Consider the following 23,905-nt stretch of genomic DNA (forward strand, 5'->3'; position numbering starts at 1 on the left):
GGAAGAAAAATCATAATTTTTAAATTTTAACACTCTGTATAGTCCCCTTTAAAGCACACAACAGCTCAACATTGATAATGTTGGATTATGGACTTTAAAAATGGAGGACAGTTTTTGGGGATGAACAATGATGCAATTGTAATCAAGAAGCACAGAACGAGGCGCTGACACCGTAGAAGAAGAAACAGCAAATTTTAAGAGCTTTGTCTGAGGATTAACTCAAAACAAATATTGTGAAATACTATACTCCACGTCTGTCTTTGACGAGGGAACAACAATAAAACATGGTTTAAACCTCAAGAAAGACGATTTTGCATAATATGTCCACTTTAAGACTTTTAATCGCTAATTGATAGTTCGTTCTTCATAATGTACTTTACAAATTTCTCTGAGATCAACAGTTGGCTATTTCACATTCACAGCACACTCAGTAGTGATAAGTTGGTAATACAGCTGCTTTGGGTCTAATTGACAGGAATAAGACGAACAATGTCGGCTAGTTCTCTGAAAGGTGTTTGAAGTATTTTTCCGCCTTATACCGCCTTTCAGCATAGATGGCTACGTGCAGTTGCTTTCTTCAGTCGATATGATTGACAAGCTGTCGTTGGGAATATTTCTTTATAATTATTTCATAAACTTGTGTCCTGTTGAGTATCAAATCAGAAAACAGGCCCTTTGAGTTGCAAGATCCCCAAGCTAAAAAAGTATTAAACGAAAAAAGCTAAACCCATCACTGGAATTGCAAAGACATGTCTTTGTTCAAACTTCCTGAGAAATCGTCCCTTTCATTTAAGTTGATGCATCGGGTTAAGAGGTTGTGCCGAGCTGCTATTCGTTCAAAGCTATGACACATAAAAATTGGCCATCTTCCAGTGAGCAAACAGGAGCAGCAGGTGCAGGACAGCCAAATGAGTAACGCCTTCAAATCCCAGCTGTTGCAATGGATAACCAAAATTGGATGATGTGCCATTAGTGACATTATTGCAATTACTGCGTCGGATTTACATACTCGCAGAACTGGTGATGGATCACACCTTTGCTTGTAAATACCAAGCATCTAAAAGTGACTTGATAAGTGGCCTTTTCGATGCATTAGAAGAGCAAATGGTAATGAATGTGCCTGTGATTTGCATTTATTTCATTTTATTTTCCCTTTTCGTATCCATAGATAGAACGGTTTCCCACTTTAACTATCGGCATCTACCCTGTGAAAAACTCCTTTCTGTTTACTGCCGGGAAGATGAAAACACGCAAAAGTATAGGTCATCATCAGTCCAGGGTTATTCGAAGTGCAAATAAACTTATAACGGTGAGTGGTTCAACTCTGCAGCAGCTCGAATTACATCGTTCTCATCTGTAAGGCCACTTCATCATATTTTCATTACATTTAATACAACATGAGTGAAGCAGCCTCTCTTCTCCTTTTAGCCTTTTCATAATGCAAAATGCTGTATATTCATTCAAACATTCCAAAACCCCGCAAGAGGTATTGATTGAGCCAAGCACTGCCCTGGTGAGGAAACACTTGAAAAACTTCAGAATCTGTTAAGCCTTTATTCATCAATATTTTACATCATGTGCTAGAACTTCATGCGCGGATTTGATTGCACTGTGGTCCATCAATAGGCCGCCTGTCTCCAGCACACAGACTCCTCTTTGAAAGCCCTCTCTGGTGCAGGGGTGCCTTGATAGAATTGTGTGTGCTATGGGCTATAAGTGTGGAGGGAACTGTCAGTGGTGCTCTGGATGTGGGCTTTCTCCAATGCCTCTGACGATTTTCTTTGGATAGGAAGTAATTTGATTTATTTGTTTGAGCCTTAGATTGAAATAATAAAGAAGAATACGTTTCCATTCATATGTTTTCACTGTAATTCTTAAAGCCACATTGTGTAAAGTTTCACCCAATAAACAAAATTGAAAAATAAGCTACTTTTTTAATAACGGATATTTCCACCATTGAAAAATACCTCATAAATGTACAAACAAACATGTGCCTTTGCTGTAAGACATGACTGTAACTTTACCGGGAGTGGGTACGTCTCCTGCCCGTCTCCATGGAGATGTGACTAAAGGCGGCCGACTTTGAGATTCAAACAGGTCAGGTCCTCATCCAAATCCATTCTTTGATTACCCACTGCAAAAAAAGCATTTTCTGTGTCGAACTGCTCATTGGGAACATGTTTTGTTTTGATAGCAACAGTATCGTCCATAATGTTACACAGTGTGCCTTTAAAGATGCTCTAATATGTGAGATGCTCAAAAGGAGGATGAAGTTTAAAGCAGTAGTGAGTAACTGTTAACCTTAATAAATCCTTTTCGTAGTCCCTCTGGGTTTCATACAAGTGTTAATGGGATGATTGGAGGGTCTTTCATCTCTCCCTGGTGTCTCTAGCCAGAAAATCACAATTGCAACTTCGCTGTCTACGGGTCAGAGTCACCAATACACACTAAAAGAATCACAAAGAAGAAGCTAACAGGCTAACAGGCGAAGCTAACTGCGGGCTAGCGCCACTTAAACAGTATTTACAACCAAGTTTGTGTGAAAAAATTATCTCCACTGTGTAATTGGATGTGTGTGGATGTGTTTTCTGTCAGCGTATAGTATTTACTCTGACAGACAATTAATGAGTAAAAAAAGCATAGCATGCTAAAACACCTGCAGTGGCGCTTACGGCCTCTAGGGGCATGAGTTGCTTATTACTGCTTTAAAACTTGAAAACCCTACCCCTCTTGTACAATCTAATCTAATCTATCTATCTAAGCAACAACAGGTACATTTACACCTATATAACACATCAACACAACACGAGTAAAATATTGTATTGTTTCTGTTATTGTTGTTATGTAGATATTCATTTTACTCATCTGTGTCTTTGTACCTTTAAAATCTTCCTTATATAATGATATCACTTGATACAGAAATGTCTCTATGAATCTGTTTAACTTATGGCAACATGTGGTATTGGAGTATTGACTACAGTAACAGCAGCTTTATAGCATTGAAGCATATTTTCTTCACAGTATGCCAAATGTTAACAGGGAGCGTTTTACGCTTAAGCAGGACATGTCTGGGAATATGTTACTCCAGTAAACTGCCTAAACTAGAAATACAACTTAAATTCATTGCTAAAGCATAAATGAATAAAGTCTAAAATTGCAGATGATCCTCAGAACCATGTTGTAGACACGTACTGCAGTTTGAGAACCACTGTTGCATTCAGAGATGACAAAAAGTACTTCTCATAGCCTTTGAAATACTCAGCACCAGCACCTTTTCTTCTGTGTAGTAGAGTAGTGTGTGCACGGTTGAGACAATCAGCCCGATACGCACAGGGGAGGGCGCATGTGCGCGCTCGTGGAGAGAGAGCTACACATTTAGCCGGGTGTTGGAGGGAAGCAGAGCCGCTGCTCCTCTCCGCTGCATCTCACTTTCACACACGCGGATGCTTCCGAGCACAAAGAGGACACCATGTAGGATTCACTTGGAAGCGCAGATACGGTTAGGCTCTCCTCTCATCTTCACCAACAGCAGGGGAACACTTACGCACGTTCAGCCTTTGTTTTGGTGCTTTTCTCTTTCTCTTTTTTTTTTTTTTTTTGAGACGGTACACGTTTGAGCGACGTGAGGGAAGGCTGTCTGTTCTTCATCTGAATGGATTTGAGAATCTCCGCGCTCACCTGAACTGACAGGTCACTTTTGCACTCGAGAATAGGAGTTTCCAAGTGTGTTCATGGGTAGGTTTCTAGTAAAGATGCCGTATGAAAAAGAAGTTTCAAACAAAACAGTGCATGCATTTTAAGGTTTGCAATTTGTCCTTTTACGGCTGACATATGGTTCAGAGTATATAGTAAATCGCACAATATTTCATTATTTGATTCAATAAGTATCACAGTGTGCTGTCTTGTAATATTACTACAAGAATAGGTTAAATTTGCAATAATCTTGGATATGTTCTAATTTCACTTCCACCGACCATAACTGTAAAAGAAAGTAAAGGAAAGTCATTCATTTAAAGTCATTTTGGCTCTTTTTATGTACATTGTTGATGATTAGTGTTTATTTCTCACCCTTATGTCTTTCAGGTGTCACATTGTGTTGAGCTGTACCGGCTTTGAAGAGGTGAGGAGGACTGGTTCACCATGGCGACCGGCACAGCGGCGTGGCTCCCTTTCGCCCGTGCGGCTGCTATCGGCTGGATGCCTGTGGCCAGTTGTCCCATGCCTTTGGCCCCCAGGGGCAACAGCAAGAAAAAGGATGAGCTCATTATGCTGAATGTGAGCGGGCGCAGATTTCAGACCTGGAGAACCACATTGGACCGCTACCCCGACACGTTACTGGGCAGCTCCGAAAAGGACTTTTTTTACAACGAGGAAGACAAGGAGTACTTCTTTGACCGCGATCCGGACGTCTTTAGAAGCATCCTAAACTTTTACCGGACGGGCAAGCTGCACTACCCGCGCCAAGAGTGCATCTCAGCCTATGACGAAGAGTTGACCTTCTTTGGCATCATTCCAGAGATCATCGGCGACTGCTGCTATGAAGAGTACAAAGACAGGAAACGGGAGAATTTGGAAAGGCATCAAGACGATCAGGAGGAGAACAAAGATATGAAACTGCCAAACATGACCATCCGGCAAACAATGTGGCGCGCCTTCGAAAACCCGCACACCTCCACCATGGCCCTCGTCTTTTATTACGTCACCGGCTTCTTCATCGCCGTGTCCGTCATCACTAACGTTGTGGAAACTGTCCCCTGTGGCGCCACCCCGCACCACAAAAACATGCCGTGCGGTGAGCGGTACACCGTGGCGTTCTTCTGCATGGACACGGCGTGCGTCATGATCTTCACGGTCGAATACCTGTTGCGCTTGTTCGCCGCCCCGAGCCGTTACCGCTTCATGCGCTCCGTCATGAGCATCATCGACGTGGTGGCCATCTTGCCCTACTACATAGGCCTGGTGATGACCAACAACGAAGACGTAAGCGGCGCGTTCGTGACGCTGAGGGTGTTTCGAGTTTTCCGGATCTTCAAGTTCTCGCGCCACTCGCAAGGCCTGAGAATCTTGGGGTATACGCTCAAAAGTTGCGCCTCCGAGTTGGGCTTCCTCCTCTTCTCGCTGACTATGGCCATCATCATCTTCGCCACCGTAATGTTCTACGCGGAGAAAGGATCCAGCTCGAGCAAGTTCACCAGCATTCCAGCTTCCTTCTGGTACACAATTGTAACCATGACAACACTGGGGTGAGTAAAATCATAAATAACTTGCTGTATACCATGGTCTGGGTGAATACTCGATTGTGATTGGCTGGTGGGTGCTAACAAGCGTGCATTATTTTGGTATAACCGCACACGTAGTCCGGTAGTTAAATCACTGGGATATCACTCCGCTGTGGTTGGCATCGCCATAGCAACGCATGACACAGCTGAATCAGATAAACTCGTAATTGACAGGAACGTATGAGATGGATTTTGTGGTTAATTTCAACGCTTTTAGCCGAAACAAAACGTTTGATAAATGAGAAGTAGAGGAGAGTGAGCAGCTAGGTTAGCCTACTGTACGAGCTTTCCATTTCTATTGAACAGTTAAGGCACTATTCATAATTTTCAGGCGTACATAAAATGATCCTGCATTTAAGCATATTTGGCTGGATTAGTAAAGTCAAACATAAAAGTTTCAGTTCGTGGGGCCCAGGTGTAAGAGACGCCACCGCAGCTGTTTCCATAAACAGTTGAGCTCGTTGAGCTAGCTAGCTTCAGGTTTAAAAGAGTAGAAGTGAAATAACTCCTGCCCACGAGTGCCGCACATCGGTGTTTACTTCTACGGAAAAGTGCCGGGTTAGTCCTGTTGTGTTGTGATTCTGTGCTTATGTTGTTTCGTTGAGCCTGACTGAGATTCTCGTAATAGCTGCGGAGAATGACTCGCTTTGAGACGAGCCTTCAGTGACCGGCTAATAACCCACATAAAATAGTCCCGGTAGTCTGGCATATTTAGTGAGTTTAGTAAATGAAAAAAACATTTATTATAAATGTTACATTTGTGGGACCATGGTATAAGTGGATTAAACAACGAGGAGCCGTGCATTAGACGGTTATAATGCACTTCGCGGAGTAACTTGACTCCGCGTTGAGCATTATAACCGTTTAATGCACGGCTCCTCGTTGTTTAATCCTTACATACATGCGTTTCCAATGACGTCTTGCCGCAATTTTGTTGACCGAATTGTGTACATAACATGTAACAGTAGCTCTACTCAGGATAAAAATGAAGGACTACTGACTGACAGTTGCACCGCCAATGGTAATGATTGCTCAAGAAGACAACTTGTGGTTAAGTTTATGAGGTAAAGACATTCCAGTAATGACAGTCCAGCAACAGCAGGATTTTACAGATTGTCATGTCAACAGAGCTTCAGTCTGAGTCTGTGTTTAATCTGCTTAAGGTGCTAGCATCCTAAGGCAGTTAGCATTTAGCCTCAATAAACACATGTGCGGCTCACATCTTACAAACTCTCTAAATAATTTCAGTAACAGCTCAGCTCGTACCTCTGTCACATGCTGTGTCCGAGGCTGGATGTTTGGAGAATGTTTAAGGACTTTCTCTTGGAGAGGTTTGTATGACCTGTAGCTCAGCAACTGTAGCTAATGTCCACAAATGTTCTCCAGGTCAGGCTTTGCTGCTTTCAAGTGGTGGCAGTTTATAAGGAAAAACTCCTAAATTGTCAGTTTTCTTTAACAAGCTCTGCTGCATGAAGCATCTTGACTTCAGATGCATAGTTTGAAAACGGTTGTTGCTAGATCGTCGGCTCAGGAGGTACAGTCTGCGTTGAAAATGTAAGATTTCATGACACAAATAAGGGTTAGGCCCAGGGGTATGGTTAACCTTAAAGAGGCATTATGCAACTTTTTATATGAAAAAAAAAGTTGATATTTGTGTGTATTTGACCTTGTAGTGCCCCACCGGTTGTATGAGTGGTCAGCATGGCGTCTTAACTTTCTATCACAGTGGTCTCTAGGATGCTCCAGGATCGATTGTTTGGAAGGTTTTCTCTGCTGACGAACCCGCTCACTGGAAAACCTACAAAACAATTGATCCTGCAGCATTGTAGAGGCCACCGTGATCAAAAGTAAAGGCGTCATGCAAACCACGCATACAGCTGCTGGGTCACTACAAGGTCAAACACACAAAATAATATTTTTTTTCCCTTGCATATAAAGTTGCATAATGCATCTTTAAGGGTTATTTGTATTTTTAGACAAACCAACTCATTGATCCATACAAACTTACAGCCGACTGTCCCTCCCGAGTCGATGATCAAGCAACAACCTTTGATAACACTAGCCAGAGGTCTCCAAGATGGCGGCCAAAGCAGCAGAAGTCAAGTGACTGAAAGGCATACCCATTGTTGACTGAAGTTAACTTTAACAGACTTTTAGAGTTGAGTGATCCTTTTGCTAAAAGGTTTATTTGTTGCTGAAGAAGCCTCTTGACAGGCACAGCCCAGTAAAGATCAAGACTGCCGTCTTTAAGCAAGAAAATAGGCCCTGGTCACCAAATGCACTTGATTTGGGTAAGATGCAACATCAGCGCTGCCCTGAACAAACAACAGGGGACGCAAGGAGGATCAAAGGCAGCCCCCACTATAGCCTGGTGTCTCGAACTTTTTTCTCCAAGAGCAACTGTTTATATATAAAAAAGGGGGAGAGCTAATTACGCTTTGATAAATCTTGAGTATCCATGGGACTTTGGCTGAGTATACCTCTTATTACTTAAATGTTTGTAGACTTTGTAGGACATGTTCATAACTCACCATCATTTTGTGCAGAAAGAGAAATTGCAATGAATGTGCCTTGATACATATGAGTTGTTTCACCAAGACGGTTATCAAAATTGTCTCATTATACATGTGTACGTAGAAAGCCTTTGAGAAAAAACTTATTGAGCTAAATAAGTTTCTGAGCAACAGGTTGGAGACTAAGAGGAGGGGCATGGATGTATATACAGTATTACATAGTTTGCTGGTGGTTATAATGCTATGGTTGATAAGTGTGTAAGGAAAACAATGCTGTGAAAACAAACTACTATATATTTAAACGTCAAATGGCTGAAACTCTCTGTTGTGCAAGTAATAAATTCACCCCGCGTTTTCTTGTGGATTTACATTTTGAATAATTTAAACTGTGAATTTTTACAACCGTTGGAGACTGTGCCCTCACGCCTTTATACACTGCAACTTATTTGAAGCTGCCAACTTGAGTAATGTGGCCTCTCCAATATTTATCTACCCAGGCACTTGTGGCTGTCTCAGTGCTCCCTGAATGGAAATATATGTTGACACACACACAACACAAAATAACAGAATACGGTGTTGAATATGTACAGTGTATACGAAGGAATACAATGGTCACTGCATAATTCAAAATGGTTTGAGCTTTTCTGATTGCAGTTTCGAAGTTCTAACAATTGCACAGAAAACCATTAAAATCTGGACATATAGGGATATCTTCTTGGGTAACATCTTGGGATATTGCCACAGAGATCAAAGAAGTATTGAAGAAAGATTGGGTTTAAAAAGTCCATAAAATATACAGTACCTTCTTTTATTTCAAGACTCTTTACATTGTAGATTCTTACCCAAGGCATTCATTTATGAATGAACACATGGACTTATGTTTTAAACATAAAACAGATTCTTCAAAAAAGCTTTTTGCTTTGATTACCACTTTGCACTTTTGACATTTTCTCAATGAGCTTCACAACGTCGTCACCAGGAATGGTTTTCACTTCACAGACTGTTAAAAAAATGACTTATGAAGCTCATTTAAGGTTAAAGGGCCTAGATGCAAGTTGGTCATTTTTATACTCACTACTGCCACCTCAGGTCTTATGCATAACTGCAGATTCTATATTAAGCTTGTGCATGACGGCACTTCGGACATGAATTGACTCTGTGCATAACTTCAAATCATGACAACGCCGCCCAAGAAGTAACCTCCTGTTTCAATCTAGCACGCCGAAATAAAAGCACCATCATTTTCATTAGTTCAGCAGTTCATTAGTTCAACTTTCTTTCCGCCTAACCTGTAACAGACAAAACACTTAAAATGTGTGTATTTAATTGTATTCTTGTAATGTTGCAAGTACCTGCTGAACTAATCAATGAGACGAGCTGTGTGCTTTTATTTTGGCGTGCTGGATCGAAACAGGAAGTCACTTCTAGGGGCAGCGTTGTTGTGATTTGAAGTTATGCAAATTAACAGTCAATTAACCACTTTCTGAGTGCAGGATTTTAGAGGCAGTTGTGGTGAATAGGTCTCAGCTCATTAGGACATGGCTGGAACATGCAGGGGAGGAAAATATGTTTTTTTTAATTATAGTCCCTTTAAGTTAAGATTATTTATTTGTCACTATACAACAACAGTACAAGGAAGTTTGTCCTCTGCATTTGACCCATCCTTTGACACCGCTGGGACGACCTGTAGGGAGCACTGGGGGATCCATCTCCAGATGTGGAGCCAGGCTGATGGTCAGAATCACCTGGCTGGAGGATTCACCTATTGCACATGTTTTTAGTAGTAGGGGAAACCGGAGTACCCGGAGGAAACCTACTGAGACACGGGGAGAACATGCAAACTCCACATAGAAAGGCCCCGTCCAGGTGGGAATTGAATCTGGGACCTTTTAGCTGTGAAGCAGGAACGCTAACGGCTGCGCTACTGTGGAAAATGCTAAAAAAAAAGACTAAAGGGTGGCAATATTTGAAAATACAAAACATATTGTAAATTATTTCACTCTTTTTTGTTTTTCCTACATAATCCCACATTTTAATTCATAGTGTATTGAGGATCAAACAACGTAAGAAGTGTTGAATCTAAAGAAAAGCCAATGCATTGAGGTGGTCGGAGTCTAGAATGGTCACATTTGCCATAACAGCACACATCCTGAAACTAACCAATCGTGGCTTTTCTTTCCTTAAAAAATTGTGTATCGCTCATCCTGTTAGAAACTCTGACATCATCAAATGAGAGATTGCGATTGGGATTTATTACCCCGACCTGAACTGAAGTACCCATTATCCACAAAGAAACCTCCTGAAAGCCAATAGTTTCCCAACTTTAATGACATGTCATGTGAAGTAGCAGATATTGAATGAACGATTGATTGCAGGTTTGAAGGTAGTGGTTCCCTGCTCTTGTGCTAAAAGTGCATATAAAAGCAGATTCTATGCTTCTTGCTGGGGGCAGGTGTCCCGGGAGAGCCATACTCCGCCACCTGCATTATGATTCCGCTTGACTCTGAATCTTACATACTGCTGTGAATGGCGGGGTGAACTTGAAAGTGTTTTTGATGTTTGGCACACTAAAGCTCTCCATTATCGAGGTGGATGGCTTCCTGACACTTTTCCCTCCGAACCCGTAGATGGATGGTGCTGTATCTTTCATTAGAGTGGATGTCATAAAAAGGTAATTCAGAAGGTTTTATTCTTGTTTCATTGTGCTGTCAGAACACTACATGATTGAAACCGCCTCTTAAATTGCACGACGTAGAGGATCCGCCACGGAAATTAGATTTCGTTGAACATATTCCCAGATCATTGTGACGTCCAGAGAATTTCAACATTCTAAAACATTTATATATTCCAACCACAATGTCCTCCAAATGAACAATACAGTTTCGATTGACACAGAAGAGACACAAAAACAAGTACATTCTGAGGTTCACCCCACGGCAAACAGGAAGTGCCTCGTCCTTTTTGTGATATACTTACTGTCACCGTAAAGGCGATGCTTTAAATCTCAAAGCAGAGTTCCGTGGATTATCTTTGCCTCCGCTTTCACCTGTTGCGATGCTGGACGGGCCTTTGTGTGCTAGTTCTCACTTGGAACACGCTCACACAATAGAAAGGCAATGCCAACGTGAAACATTATGTAAAATGGTCAACTGTGAACAAAGGGCCGTGAGTGTGGAGGCCATTATGGGGGACACAATAGGCAGCAGCCCTCGGAGTCTATCCGCCGCGCCACCGAAAGAGCCGCTCAGTGTCAGCCAAGGACAAGGCACTGCGGCCGCGCATCTGATGCACCACTCAACTGTAACACCTCTCAAATTATTATCATTTTATGTCTAGATAGAAAAACAGATGGGGGGGAAAAAAGCATGTGTGAGATGAGGTTTTTGTAGCACCGGTATATACTGTCGTTAGCATTTGGCAAGGCACTTATGACGGATAGTTTTTAGTTGCACTCCAGTAACTTTCTTGACACATTTCTGACATCCCAATTCATCTGTTTATAAGGCAAGGCAAGGCAAGGCAAGCTTATTTGTATGACACATTTCATGTACATGACAACTCAATGTGCCTCACAGTAACACCAAACATAGTAAAAATAGAATAAAAAGCATTAAAAACACAATAAAAGCATTAAAAACACAATGAAAATCAAGAAAACAAATCATTAGTTACAATTTCATAAAAAAAAAAAGTTTCAATTTCCATAGGCTGCAGTAAAAGGGTGTCCTTTCAGCCTGGACGTAAAAATGCTCAGGGTTGAGGCCTGTCTCAGATCCTCATTGAGGCTGTTCCAGACTTTTGCTGCATAAACCTGAAATGCAGCAATAAGCACGACTTTAAGGGAGCAATACCGTTAGTCCGCAATCAATGAAAATGCTTTAGATGCACAGCGCACAGGTATTATACTCCCCATACAAACGTCTGAAGGACAAAACAAAATGTATTCCACTTCGAGAAAAAAAAAAAACAGGTCCTCCAAAAGTATCGCAGTATGTAATTAATTCAGACGATGCAAAGCAATGCTGTATAGCTCACTTGGCTGCACACCCCACACGCTTTTCCTATTCACTAACAAGTATTGTCTTGAACCTTGACTTGTTTTTGTTTTGTTTAGATGCGTGTGATTGACAGGCAGATTAATCAATCAGAGAAATGCATGGTATGACTTAAATTCAATGTTCCATCCCCATACGGAGCAACACTAACGTATGGGGAGGTACGTTTTGTCAGTTTCATATATAATTTCTGTGGTTTCTTTAAAGGAACAGGCCACATACTGAGATATGTTCTTACCTGAGCTTAGACGAGTTGTACGTATCTGTCTGGTCTTTGTACGTGCCCATGGAAGAGCGTGATCGCTTCTAATTTCACCCCGTTTGGAGCCATAGGGATATGCTGGGAGAGGCCAAATGCTAACAACATCTTGACTGAGCGCACGCACAAAGACCAGACAGGTACGGTACGCGCTCGTCTAAGAACATTTCTCAGTATGGAAAAACGGTGGCCTATACCTTAAACATATAAGATTATGTTTAGTGACCATTGGATGTCTATCTGACCCCACAAAAAGAAGAAGCCAGACTGAATTTGAGTTAGCATTTAGGACTTTTATAACACGCTAATTTGTATCTAAAGTAGAATCTCAAAAGGTCTGTGCATTTGTTAATGATTTCTAATTAGGCTTTGACCTCTCCAAAATCTGGTCGATAGTTGAAACGGCTGAAAACATCTGGATCGATCATAATTTGCCCTGTTTGGCGGCTAATGCTAATGGCTATAGGAAAAATACATTGAGCAGGCTGACGGACTCTAAGATCAAACGCCGCTTCTCCTTCTCATTTCTATGCTCTGTCCATATCAAGAAAGGCAAAGTGATCTGTTATTCATAGGTGAGGAAGCTTAGAGTTGGTTCTGAAAGACATGGGATATTCAGAAGTGTCTTCCACTTGTAAGAAACCCGTTACAGACAAACAGCTGTCATTGTTCTGGGAGAAATTAGCCGGGTCCCAGAAGCGTCTGCTTTTGATCAGAAAGTAGGAGTGGCAGTGACTCACTATAAGCTAGTATGACTCACTATAAGCTAGTAATAGTAAAGAAAGTGTGAAAGTGTTGCTTTGTTAAACTAGAAGTCATTCTTTCCTCCTAGTTTGTGAACTTTGCGCCACTATACTTTATATTTTTGTTGAATCTGTTTCTGCTTTGCCCTTCATACTGTACATTTCAGACCAACAGGTAACGTTTCACTAAATAGCAGCAGCTCTCCACAGTCTCCCACACCTCTGAAAACATGATTAACCCACTAATGAGAGACGTACTAATGAGGTGTGCATTGGAATATGACTCCGCTGGTATATTTAGAGTGGTGCTCCCAGTTGTGGAGTCCTGTTCTTGGACGGAGGTTTCTCCAGCAGCGGAGCGCAGAGGAGTGTTGTTATGCATGTAGGTCATGGTCCCATCTCTGTCTTAATCAGAGGCTATATATACTCAGCTCCTTGCTTCAGAAAGATTCGGTCCTTTCCATAATGTGTCTCCAGTACAGAGAGTGGTGGTGGACACGGGGGGACCGGCTGATAGGATCAAGTTTCTGCTACAAGGCTGGTAGTGGGAAGAAAATAAATAAATAAAACCTGTCATTGGGCAACACACCTGCTCTGTTAGTGAGTGAGTGAGTGAGTGAGTGAGTGAGTGAGTGAGTGAGTGAGTGAGTGAGTGAGTGAGTGAGTGAGTGAGTGAGTGAGTGAGTGAGTGAGTGAGTGAGTGAGTGAGTGAGTGAGTGAGTGAGTGAGTGAGTGAGTGAGTGAGTGAGTGAGTGAGTGAGCAGCTTGGTAGTGGCAAGCCATCAGTTAACCCCAGGGCAGCTGTGGCTATATAGGGTTGGACGATGCACTTTTGTTGTGATACAATACGTACACAGGGCACATTACGATACGTATTGTGATACATGTCATTACAACGAACTGCAATATTTTACTCAAAAAGAATTGAACAAGAAATCACAGGTTGAGTCCGATTGAGTTTAAACCAATCAGCACCAAAACAGGTATTAACTAAATCATATCACTTTAAAGGAACGGGCTACCATTTTTACATACTGAGATATGTTCTTACCTGAGCTTAAACAAGTTGATGCGTACCTGTCTGGTCTTTGTGTGTTCCCTCAGTCACGCAAAACGACTAAAGAAGTTGTTAGCATCTGGCCTCTCCCAATGTATTCCTACAGCTCCAAACGGGCTCCTAGAAGGTGCAGTTACATGTATGACCTGAGGTGGCAGTAGTGAGTATAAAATGGCTAACTTGCATCTAGCCCCTTTAAAAGAACAGGCCACCGTTTTTACATACTGAGATATGTTCTTACCTTAGCTTAGACGAGTTCATTTGTACCTGTTTGGTCTTCACGTGTGCCCTCAGTCACATAAACACAGCACAGACGGCGTTAGCATTTAGCCTCTCCTCCTCTCTTCTATAGCTCCAAACACGGCACGGTAGCGCAGCGGTTAGCGCCTCCGCTTCACAGCTAGAAGGTCCCGGGTTCGATTCCCACCAGGACGGGGCCTTTCTGTGTGGAGTTTGCATGTTCTCCCTGTGTCTGCGTAGGTTTCCTTCGGGTCCTCCGGTTTCCTCCGGGTCCTCCGGTTTCCCCTACCACTAAAAACATGTGCAATAGGTGAATCCTCCAGCCAGGTGATTCTGACCACCAGCCTGGCTCCACATCATGGAGATGGGTCCCCGGGCGCGGCACGGCCGTCGACCACTGCTCCTTACAGGTCGCCCCAGCGGCATCGAAGGATGGGTTAAATGCAGAGGACACATTTCTCTACGGGGACAATAAAGTATACAAACTAATACAAACAAACAAAGAAGCAACCAAGCTTCCACGTTTTCTCTATTTAAATATGGTTACGTGAAGTGTTACACGATAAAGTGTAACACATTGTTTTAGTTGCACAAAATTAACCAATGTGGATTTTCTAAATGGGGAACTATATTGTAAGGCGTAATAATACCAGGACTACTTAGACATCCGCGCAGTAAAGTGAAGATATTACTGCGCGGTTAATTATACAACCGTACAATGAAATTTGTCCTCTGCATTTGACCAATCCTTGGACGCCGCTGGGACCCATAAGGAGCAGGGGGCGGCGACATTGCCGATGTTAAGAATCACCTGGCTGGACGATTCAGCTATTGTACATGTTTTTAGTGGTAGGGGAAACCATAGTACCCAGAGGAAACCTATGCAGACACAGGGAGAACATGCCAACTCCACACAGAAAGGGCCCGTCCATGTGGGAATCAAACCCGGACCTAACCGCTGCGCCACCGTGCCACCACTTGAAGAGTGAACAAAATTGGAATGCAACTTGACGGTCTTGAAAAGTGTTATACAGTATGAGATTATTGCATGTTGTTTATTTGTTTCCTCATAGCTTTTTAAGACACAAAAATGATGGATTACTCTACAAAACTGAATAAAACAAGAAAATAAGTTCAGACTCCACTTATTTTGATGACAAACATGCCCCCCAGTAGCTTATTCTGTACCTGACTTACTGCTCGCAAGTTTTAATAATTTAGTTCAACCTGTTATTTTTCTGCTCATAAAACCTCATAAAAGCCTGGGTTGGGGTTAATGGATGAATTAAGTTGAAGTGAAATTTATCCACAATTTCTCACCTTTTAACCAGTGAAGCAGAAGGTCTTTTGACATAATTATAACATCACTAGCCAAAGGTCACACCATTAGTGAGCTGAGACCACTGCTGTTAGTCTGAGACACAACACTCTCGCTGCCTGATGACTTCTGGCGTCTTGGAAGCAGTTATTATAATGTTAAATCGGATTCCATTATGGTTATTCCACTGGCATTTCTTGTATATTATATTCACAGTAAATAATGGCCTATTTGTTACTGAAGAGAACGCTTTCGGGTGCTGTTTGTTGTAGTAAATGCCAATTAATTCTGGCCTGACATATATTGTTTGGTTAATAATTGAGGAGCTGCGTGCCGACTTTCCTCCGCACAAAGCAGCAGACGGCGCATATCGGGGCGCTTTATTGGGGTAGCCGTCTTTCAATTGCAATGAATGGACTTGTTGGGTCGCCTGACTGGACTCCTGGGATTTGCATCTTGACGTTTTGGGCAAGTTGTGTAGAAGCATGACACTCCACCGGCCACTAGAGGGCACCCCAAAAACTGTGTGTATTTGCTTCTAGATAAACCTGATTTCTCCAGTTCTGAAACAGCACCAGAAGGAGGAAGTTCAATTTTAACTGTTAGAAACAAGCTGAGGCGATTGCTATTTCTTACAGATTCTTTTGCACGTTCTGATTCTTCACTCTATTCTTTAAAGTGGCACTAAAGATCAAACTCCGGCCATATTTGTTTGAAATTGCTACCGCATCTGCCGATATCCGATATTTACCGATTCCAAGAGACTTTCTTAAAAGTGGCTTTCTCTGAGTGAAACATTTAATTCACTCTTCTACATTGTAAGATCAATAAAGTCATATTGTATTGCCATGCTACAGATCCTTTATATACATTGATAAACTCCTGGATAAACATTTAACAAGGATAACTTTTCTACACTAAATATCCTTGAGTTTTGACAGACTTTAGGTTACAATAATATAAACAACTCGCATTAAGTGATCTCATCATCACAATGTGAGATCAGTTGTTTCCATCCATCCATTTTCTTCCACTTTTCCGTTTCCGGGTTGTGGGGGCAGTTGTTGGAGCTGCCCAAATCACATTGCACCATGGCTCCTCCTGCAGGTGGTCCACAGAAGGACGGCCTCATGGTTCTAACCGGGCCTGTTGGTCTCTCTTAAAGGGCTTCTGAACCGCTCTTTGTCAGACCCGTCACCGAGGACCAGTTTGCCATGGGAGACCCTACCAGGGGCACGAAGTCCCCGACAACAGAGCTCCCAGGATCATTCAGGCGCTCAAACCCCTCCACCACATTAAGGTGGCGGTTCCAGTAGGGATCAGTTGTTTCTTAAAATAAAATACAAACACTTTGCTTCAGCAGTAGAATGGCCTTAGCCAGCCATAAACTCCGGTCAATTATAGTTTCCCTACATGGGTCTGATCTCGGTGGCCATCAGTTGAATTTTAACCTGCCATTCAGCGAGTGGGGGAGGCGGGTGTTGTAGGTGACGTCAAATTTGCGCGGCGTTTGCTGGTTGTAGTTTGGAAGCTCTTCAAATTGTTTTGGCACGACTCCCAAATATCCAGAAATTAAAATTGAAGCCTTGGAATTCAAAAGACTCTTATGGACGTACAATATACAAGGACCGAGACGTCGCCCAGCATGGCGCAGCCGGGGCCCCACCCTGGAGCCAGACCTGGGGTTGGGGCCCGAACGTGAGCGTCTGGTGGCTGGGCCTCTGCCCACGGGGCCCGGCCAGGCACAGCCCGAAGGGACGACGTGGGCCCACCACCCGCAGAGGGATCCATAGGGGTCGGGTGCGGAGAGGACTGGGTGGCAGTCGGAGGCCGGGTGCCTCGACGACCTGGTCCGCATGCGCAGCTTCTGGCGTTCGGGACATGGAACGTCACTTCGCTTCCACGCACAGCTTGGGTTCCGGATCCCAACTCCTCGAGAGAGGCTGGACTCTCCATTTTTCTGGAGTTGCCTGCGGGGAGAGGCGGCGGGCTGGGGTGGGTTTGCTCATATCCCCCCAGCTCAGCCGTCACGTGTTGAAGTTCACCCCGGTGAACGAGAGGGTCGCGTCCCTACGCCTTTGGGTCGGGGACAGGTCTCTCACCGTTGTCTCGGCCTACGGGCCCAACATCGGTGCAGAGTACCCGGCCTTCTTGGAGTCCCTGGGAGGGGCGCTAGATGGTGCTCCGACTGGGGACTCCATTGTTCTACTGGGGACTAAAACGCCCACGTGGGTAACGACAGTGAGACCTGGGAGGGAGTGATTGGGAAGAACGGCCTCCCCGATCTGAACCCGAGTGGTGTTCTGTTATTGGACTTCTGTGCTAGTCACGGTTTGTCCATAACGAACACCATGTTTGAGCACAAGGGTGTCCATAAGTGCACGACACGTGGCACCAGGACACCCTAGGCAGGAGGTCGATGATCGACTTTGTAGTTGTGTCGTCTGATCTCCGGCCGCGTGTCTCGGACACTCGGGTGAAGAGAGGAGCTGAGCTGTCAACTGATCACCACCTGGTGGTGAGCTGGATCCACTGGCAGGGGAGGAAGCCGGTCAGACCTGGCAGGCCCAAGCGTGTGGTGAGGGTCTGCTGGGAACGTCTGGCGGATCCCTCTGTCAGTGGGGTTTTCAACTCCCACCTCCGGAAGAGCTTCACCCAGATTCCAAGGGAGGCTGGGGACATGGAATCCGAGTGGACCCTGTTCTCCTCCTCCATTGACGATGCGGCTGCTCGTAGTTGTGGCCGTAAGGTCTCTGGTGCCTGTCGCGGCGGCAATCCCCGAACCCGATGGTGGCGCCCGGAAGTAAGGGATGCCGTCAAGCTTAAGAAGGAGTCCTACCTGGCCTTGTTGGCTTGTGGGACTCCGGAGGCAGCTGAGAGGTACCGGCAGGCCAAGCGTGCTGCAGCTCGGGCGGTCACAGAGGCAAAAACCCGGGTCTAGGAGGAGTTCAGCCATGGAGGAAGACTATCGGTCGGCCTCGGGGAGATTCTGGCAAACCATCCGGCGCCTCAGGAGGGGGAAGCAGTGCTTCACCAACACTGTTTACAGTGCGGGTGGGGGGCTGCTGACCTCGACTGGGGATGTTGTCGGGCAGTGGAAGGAGTACTTCGAGGACCTCCTCAATCCCACCGTCACGTCTTCCGATGGGGAAGCAGAGGCTGGGGACTCGGAGGTGGGCTCGCCCATCACCGGGGCTGAAGTCACCGAGGTGGTGAGAAAGCTCCTCGGTGGCAGGGCTCTGGGGGTGGATGAGATTCGCCCTGAGTACCTTAAGTCTCTGGATGTTGTAGGACTGTCTTGGCTGACACGTCTCTGCAACATCGCGTGGCGGTCAGGGACAGGGCCCCTGGATTGGCAGACCGGGGTGGTGGTCCCTCTCTTTAAGAAGGGGGACCGGAGGGTGTGTTCCAATTACAGAGGGATCACCCTCCTCAGCCTCCCCGGTAAGGTCCAGGGTGCTGGAGAGGAGGATCCGGCCGATAGGTGAACCTTGGATCCAGGAGGAACAATGCGGTTTTCGTCCTGGTCGTGGCACACTGGACCAGCTCTATACCCTCCGTCAGGTGCTCGAGGGTTCGTGGGAGTTCGTCCAACCAGTCCACATGTCCAGTCCAAGCGTTCGACCGTGTCCCTCGTGGTGCCCTGTCCCCCACAGGGCACCACGAGGGACACGGTAGGTGCTCCGGGAGTATGGGGTCCGGGGCCCTCTGCTAAGGGCTTTCCCTTCCCTGTATGACCGCAGCAGGAGCTTGGTTCGCATTGCCGGCAGTAAGTCAGACCTGTTCCCAGTGTGTGTTGGTCTCTGCCAGGGCTGCCCTTTGTCACCGGTTCTGTTCATTACTTTTATGGACAGAATTTCTAGGCGCAGCCAGGGGCCGGAGGGTGTCTGGTTTGGGAGCCTCAGGATCTCATCTCTGCTGTTTTCGGACGATGTTGTTCTGTTGGCTTCAACGAACCAGGACCTTCAGCACGCTCTGGGGCGGTTTGCAGCCGAGTGTGTAGCGGCCGGGATGAGGATCAGCACCTCCAAATCTGAGGCCATGGTTCTCCACCGGAAAAAGGTGGTTTCCCCTCTACAGGTCGGTGGGGAGTCCTTACCTCAAGTGGAGGAGTTCAAGTATCTCGGGGTCTTGTTCACGATTGAGGGACGGATGGAGCGTGAGATCGACAGACGAATCGGTGCAGCGTCAGCAGTGATGTGGTCGCTGTATCGGTCTGTTGTGGTGAAGAGGGAGCTGAGTCGGGGGGCAAAGCTCTCAATTTACCGATCGATCTACATTCCCACTCTCACCTATGGTCATGAGATTTGGGTAATGACCGAAAGGAAAAGATCGCGAATACAAGCGGCCGAAATGAGTTTCCTTCGCAGGGTGGCTGGGCGCACCCTTCGAGATCGGGTGAGGAGCTCAGGCACCCGGGAGGAGCTCGGAGTAGAGTCGCTGCTCCTTCACGTCGAAAGGAGCCAGCTGAGGTGGCTAGGGCATCTGTTCCAGATGCCTCCTGGTCGCCTCCCGCGGGAGGTGTTCCAGGCATGTCCTAGTGGGACAAGGCCCCGTGGAAGACCCAGGACACGCTGGTGGGACTATGTCTCCGAGCTGGCCTGGTGTCGCCTCGGGGTTCCCCCAGAAGAGCTGGAGGAGGTGTGTGTGGATCGGGAAGTTTGGGCATCTCTGCTGAGACTGCTGCCCCCCCGACCCGGCCCCGGATAAAGCGGAAGAAAATGGATGGATGGATGGATGGATGGATGGATGGAATGCGCAAGGAATGCTCCCAAGAGTTATTATGATAGCTGCTTCACTCACTCGGGAGCATTACATGCGTCACGACCAAACGCAAGCGAAAATCAGATCCAATCGTTTCAAAGGAGTTCACCGCTCCCCCCTGAGAACGGAGCTCAATTGTGAAGGTCCAGACCCTTGTATGAAACGCAATGAGTACGAGTGTATGGTGAAACCAGGCTACTTCAGCAGTGGTTATTTTTTGTATTAGGCTTCTTTAGGTATTTCTATCATAGTTTCTGACCCAGCCTTGATTAGTTTTCATTAGCATTTGCGTGTGTCCTGGTGTCTATCATGCTTGTACTCAGTGTGCGAAATACGGGGGGCCGATCTTGAGGGCGAAGGCAAACGTGGTGTAGACGAGGGCAAAGGTGCAGACACAAGTGCACTCTGCACTGTTGCCGGCGGTGTCTATGAGCTGGGCCAGTAGCACTTGAAGGGCCCATCGCGGGCAGGGATTGGGCGCGTTGTTCAGCCTCAGTATGAAAATATTGTCAACATGGATGGCACATACAGTAGGCCGGCTACACTACCACAATTTAAGTAGAGTAATTTGCTGACGGCCCCTAAATCTGATGGGCCTTTAGTCTACGAGCATTAGCCGCTTCCCTGTGTGTGTCTGTCGGCTTCACAGCAGCTCCCGCTCTGAATATCTGCCGAATATCCGACTAACTTCACCACGGTGCCAGACCGGACATTATCATCAATCAGCTACTGCAGAGGTTCGTTTTTCTGCATGAAATCAGTGAACTTTTCCAGGCTATCCATGAATTCTGAACAATGCCACTGATGATGCCCTGTCAGCCGTTTTATCAGTCACTGTAAAACGACATTGCGGCCATAGTGGATTGGACCATCTCTACAGTGAAAATAACCGTGAGGAAACAGGATTTCACCTCAATACATAACGAGTTTGCTGAGCAGAAGGCACGCAAAGGTGAGTGCACATTTTTCCCCCGCTTATTACAACAACTGATCGGCTTATCAAGTTGTGATGGGTGTCGGCGATGCGGACACCCCCCGAATTGTATTTCGCACACTGCTTGTACTACTGTGAAGACAGAGAGAGAGAGAACAGTTTCACTCAATATTGTTCTGAGCCCCAATGTCTCTGGGTCACTGAAGTCTCATTTGCATTTGCAGTAAGTATAGAAATTAGAAATGTATATATTCCAAGTTTTATCAAGTCATAACGCTCCAGACCCAATTCCCCTGTATAAAGCTCTTAAACGGAAAGCTTTCTAATGATAGTGCTGCGATTTAATTTAGCTCTGACGCAGCTTCATTTAACACCTTGGAATTAAAGTTGCAGAGGAAGGGAGCTTAACGACCTCCACACACTGTCTCTTCCTCTGCTTCTTTTGACTGAGGTGACCAGCCTTTATCCTTTCTCAGCAGCTGGTAACAAAGCATCTATCTTGACATGCACGTTTCACATTATATTGTGACTAAAGCAGAGAGGAGAGAACCGTAACCCAGTGCATATTTTCAGAATTAGCTCCACAGAATAAAACACATTTTTATCACAAATTTATGCATTAGATATTCTCTGCATTGGCATTGCATGTTTATGATTTAAATACAGAGTTTTTCAGACTGATTTCTGTATTTAAAACACCACCACAGCTGCAGACGACAATGAAGTAGCCTTAACCTTTATTTTTATTATGCTGTATATAATTTAATGTTGGCCTAGATTCAAGAACACATGCCCTGTTTGCGATCGACCCCCTCTATGTGACACCACTTTGACAGAGTTTGTCAGAAAACAGTGGAGTAGTCTCTTCACGTGCCTCAAATTGAACCTGCTGCAGTTTTCTCCCTCTCAAAGTGAAGCGCAGCCATTAGAGTTTATGTGTTAAATCACTCTTTCCACACAAAAGAGAAAACCCTGGTCTGTGGGCTTTCCAAGCGTAAAAATGAGGCAGATTTTCGAAACTGTCTGCAAGTGCTTAGGCAGCGAGACATCGAGTATTTCACTTCATTCACAGGTTTGAGAAAAACTTCTACCCCTGAGGCGCTCTGATCTGTTCTTCCTGCAGATGAAAACTGTCCTCTGCATTTTTGAAGCACACAACCCAACATTGAATTCGGGTGTTCTGCTTTCCCAAAATTTCATCCGATGGGCGGGGGAGCGACTTAATTTTGCGGTGCATTATGGGCAACAATAGTCTTCGCAAGTTCCGGTTCTGCCAGAGCGTTTTCGCTCGCTCTGCTTGCTTCATCTTCTGCTAAGAGAGGAATACAATTCTGTAGCTGATAATTTATGATGCAGACTTCAACTGTTCCGACTCCCTACATTTGGGGCTCGTAACTCCTGCCTTCAGCGGACACTTTTAGCCACGCACTGCCCCGCTGTACGGTCTCCCGCCCGGCTCGGAGCCTCAAAGGCCGGGCAGGATAGCTAAGCGTTGCCTCTGGGGTCTGTGAGCTGTCCCTGGGAGACTATAGTAAAAAGCAGTCATTTCATAAGCACTGACGGCCTCTGATTATCTCTCTCTGCCCAATACAACTTTATCGAGTCTGTGTTTTCAACGTGAGAACATCAGACATGTCAAAAAATAAGTCCGTAGCCGAGCTGCTAACTAGCTCCTTAGCAGCGCATAGATCCGGTGAGAACAAGCATTATGCAATAATGACGTCAATACAGCCGGTAACTATATAAAGCAGCTTGATCACACACTGAGTCGGGCTTGATGCATTTGTGGTTTATTGCGGACTTTTTATCAACAATGAGCTGTAGGCGATTGTAACAAGCTAACGGGGCTAACCTGGAATAACAATTGTCCACTGGCACAAATAATAGGCCTTTATTCGGACATATGGGCTGGATATGTGCTTAAATACTAGGGAGATCCTTGCGTAGATCGTGTGTATAGCTATAGTTGAAGATCCATAGGACATGGCAGTAACAAAGAGGGACTAGTTAGAACCAAAACAGCAGTTATTTTTCAGTCAAGAGCTCCTTCCTACGCTTCAGAACACATTTAACATCACTCGCCCCTGACGTCTAAATCAATCAGTGGTTTTGTATAGCCTATTATCACAACAGGAGTCGCCTCACAGGGCTGCACAAACCAATAAGGCAATAAAACAGAACAGAAAAGTCTCCAACGCGTTCAGGGCCAGATCTTGTGACTGGCGCAGTCCGTGCGCAACTCTAAACGCAAAGTGGTGCACGCGCGATCTTGCATGTGGCGCAGGTTTTGCGTTTAAGGCTGCGCCACTAGGGAGAGGGCGTTATTTAAGAAAAAGAGTCCGACTGAGGCGTGGTTCATTACAAGCAGCACTCGTGCTACTCTTCTGTGGCAACCTTCACATTATCTTCCTCTTTAAATCGCGCTGCCTTGTCTTCTTCCTTAGAATCGACGTCAAATTGAAAACAAAAGTGAAATTGCCTTGAAAAGTCTGTTAGAGCGTAAGTTACACGCAGGCTTACTTTGATACAGTAAATCAACACACACACCCCTAACACCAAAACAACAACAGTTTCCCATGAATAAACCACACGTGCCTTCAAGTGCACAACACCAGGTCTGATCTGAGTTTTAAGGTGACATCGCTACCATGCTGCCTCTCTTTCCCCGCCCGCTCATCTTGATTCTGCAGCGAGTGGCTGCAGCAGCGGAGGGACAGTTGTATTTCTTTCTTTTCTTTATTAA

General features: G+C 45.1%; 1 protein-coding gene and 1 long non-coding RNA gene across 3 annotated transcripts in view; both read left to right on the top strand.

The window, feature by feature from the left end:
* LOC306980135 overlaps positions 1-23,905 on the top strand; it is an 857,770-nt gene that overhangs the window by 166,151 nt on the left and 667,714 nt on the right. The window lies entirely within an intron of this gene.
* LOC306980042 (A-type voltage-gated potassium channel KCND3-like) overlaps positions 3,392-23,905 on the top strand; it is a 149,180-nt gene continuing 128,666 nt past the window's right edge. For both annotated transcript variants that reach the window (XM_079579259.1, XM_079579260.1), the window contains exons 1-2: positions 3,392-3,735; positions 4,084-5,243. In XM_079579259.1, the coding sequence (XP_079435385.1) occupies positions 4,141-5,243 (1,103 nt within the window). In that variant the 5' untranslated portion in view covers positions 3,392-3,735; positions 4,084-4,140. The remainder of the gene's footprint in view (positions 3,736-4,083; positions 5,244-23,905) is intronic.

Source organism: Gobius niger, assembly GCF_951799975.1.
Source record: "Gobius niger genome assembly, chromosome: 20".
NCBI classification, from domain to species: Eukaryota; Metazoa; Chordata; class Actinopteri; order Gobiiformes; family Gobiidae; genus Gobius; species Gobius niger.